We start from the raw sequence: 2,637 nt of genomic DNA, 5'->3' as shown, positions 1-2,637 counted from the left end.
TCTCTCTCTCTCTCTCTCTCTCACACACTCACTTACACCCCCCCCACACACACACACGCACACACCCACACACACACACGCACACACACGCACACACACAAACTCTCCCTCTCATTGTCGTTTTCTTAACCAATACAAAACCATCCATCGAATAACTCCTTTTTGTCCATATTGCGAGGTGACAAGATAACAAGGGAAGTAGGGAGTCGCCCAGGAGGAATGCCTAATGGCTTCCATTGTTTTTTATGTTTTATTTTTTTGGTAAGTGTTTTACGGCGCTCTTAACTGCATAAGGTCATATGAATGGGTGGGACACATCACAATTTCCAGTTGGTAGGACATGTTGAAATTTGCCTGGGTGGCGATGGAAGCCTTCACTTATCGATTCTAGACAACCAGGGGATCTTTAACGTGCACACGGGGCCTCCGAGATTTTTCGCCCTTGTCCGAGAAGGCTAGGTGTAGATCTTTTCTACCAGAAGATCAGGGGGTGTGGCTGAAAAACAGCAGTAAGACGGAGCCAAGGAGTGACAGTAGAAAGGCTGCAGAAAGAGTCAGGATCCCAGAGGAGGGGGCAACGGAGGTGAGGGGGAGAGGGTAGAAAGTTGAGATGAAAGCAGACGGCAGAATACTGCTAGAGAGCAGGAAAGGAGGTAAAAGGAGACAATTTTAGAGAAGAAACATTTTCCGTCACTACCCGGATTCGAACCAGGATCTTTTGAATGAAAGGCGAACACCTCAACCTCTAGGTCACGAGAGCCCGTGGCTTCCACTCTGTCTTCTCCTGGCTGCATGCTCGCCTTGACCCTTGCTCTCCACCTGCGCGTCCTTTTCAGGCCTCCAACCGGCGTCCATTATGTGGCGTCCGAGCAGCAGCCACTGCGCGTGCACTTTTAGCGCGGTGGATTTTTTCTTTTTTTTTTTTTGGTAAGTGTTTTACGGCGCTCGCATCTGCGGAACGTCATATGAGCGTAAGGGACACATTACATATTTTCAGTTGGAAGGACTTTTTGAATTTTGCCTGTGTGGCAGCCGAAGTCTACTCTTATCGATATTTGGGCAACCGTGGGATCTTTACCGTGCGCAACTTTCACACGGAAACTCCGAGAATTTGCGCTCTTATCCGAGAAGGCTAGGTCTTAGATCTTACCTACCATAAGATCAGGGGTGTGGCTGAAAGACAGCAGTAAGAAGGAGCCAAAGAGTAGCAGAAAGACTGCAGAAAGAGTCAGGAACCAAGAGGAGGGGACAAAGAAGGTGAGGGGGAGAGGGCAGAAAGTAGAGACGAAGGCAGACGACAGAACATTGCTAGAGAGTAGGAAAGGAGGTAAAAGGAAACAATTTTAGAAAAGAAAATTTTTCGTCGCTATCCGGAATCGAACCCGGGTCCTATTGGATGAGAGGAAAACATCATAACCTCTAGACCACGAAAGCCCTCAGTGTTATATTTGGGACTTGCCCAGAATGGCTCAGTTGGTTACATTGTGAACAAGGCCTCAGCTCCAAGCACTAAATGAACGTTCTTAGACTTGAGTTGATTGTTAATATCATTTGGGGGGGGGGTGAGTGGGATTTCAAGGCAAGGCCTTAACGGAGATAAAAGTCAAATTTAGTTGAACATGTCAAAGAGGATAGCCCATTGACAGGAGCAAAATGATCCTCTTAGAAAGGGGGCCCTGCTGAACACCTCGACTCAATTCAACTCAATTCTACTGACAGTGTGCATCGGGAATCAGCCCTGATGGTGGGTCCTCACGAGCAGGGTGGAATCAGCCGACGTCAGAATTGTGCGGCCATTATACTCAGATGTTCACGCCTGATAAATCTCTTGGTGAACTCTCTCCTTTTTCTTTTCTTTGTCTCGTTTCTGCTTTATTCTTACTACTTCATCAAAATGTCTCTAATCTTGAAGGTAGGACCTTTGGACCAATAGAAAACATGAAACAAAACAAAACTACATGTATCTGTTTGAGTGAAGCAGGGCAAGTACATGTACCCCCCACCTTTCAAAGAAACGAGAGTATAACAAACAACAGCCAACGACAAAGAGAGGGGTGATAAATGTGTAATTTTTTTTATAGATCCTTTCTATTCTTTTCTTTTTTCGGGGGGTTGGGGGGGGGGGCAGGCTTCGTACTTACGTCCTCTCAAAAAACACAATATGAATAATATGAATACCGTATCTTGACGGCTCTGTTGTTACTCACATTCCCTGTTAGTGATCACAGGTCAGTCAAGGACTGGTTCTCCAGTAAATTGGCGTGTCCCGTCAAAGTGGACACATTCATAGTGTGTTCATTTAACCGCTCAGTTTTAACCTACGACGACCACTCTTTCTCGTTTTCAAACTGGCGTCTTCGGACACAACAGTATATTATTATCATACATGTGTTGGGCTTTCTCTGAAGCTGTGTTTCTGTACTGTTCGTTTCCTGATCGTAATTGCTTTCTATATGTGTGGCGCGAGTTAGAGGCACCGTAGCCAAGGAATCTGATTGTGTTGAGGGATATACACTTGGAAGATGGATGTAAGTGATTTCTAAAAAAAGATTGAGGATAATTATAATAATCATACTACTACTACTACTACTACTACTACTACTACTACTACTACTACTACTACTACTACTACTAACA

The 2,637-nt window shown here is 45.2% G+C and overlaps 1 protein-coding gene across 1 annotated transcript in view; it reads left to right on the top strand.

Annotated features, from left to right (window-relative positions):
- LOC101855888 overlaps positions 1-2,637 on the top strand; it is a 41,432-nt gene that overhangs the window by 20,178 nt on the left and 18,617 nt on the right. The window contains exons 7-8 of the mRNA XM_013085689.2: positions 1,720-1,831; positions 2,506-2,528. Coding sequence (XP_012941143.2) covers positions 1,720-1,831; positions 2,506-2,528 — 135 coding nt within the window. The remainder of the gene's footprint in view (positions 1-1,719; positions 1,832-2,505; positions 2,529-2,637) is intronic.

This window comes from Aplysia californica, unplaced genomic scaffold (genome assembly GCF_000002075.1).
Source record: "Aplysia californica isolate F4 #8 unplaced genomic scaffold, AplCal3.0 scaffold00398, whole genome shotgun sequence".
Taxonomy (NCBI): domain Eukaryota; kingdom Metazoa; phylum Mollusca; class Gastropoda; order Aplysiida; family Aplysiidae; genus Aplysia; species Aplysia californica.
This window is presented reverse-complemented; position numbering and strand designations above follow the sequence as displayed.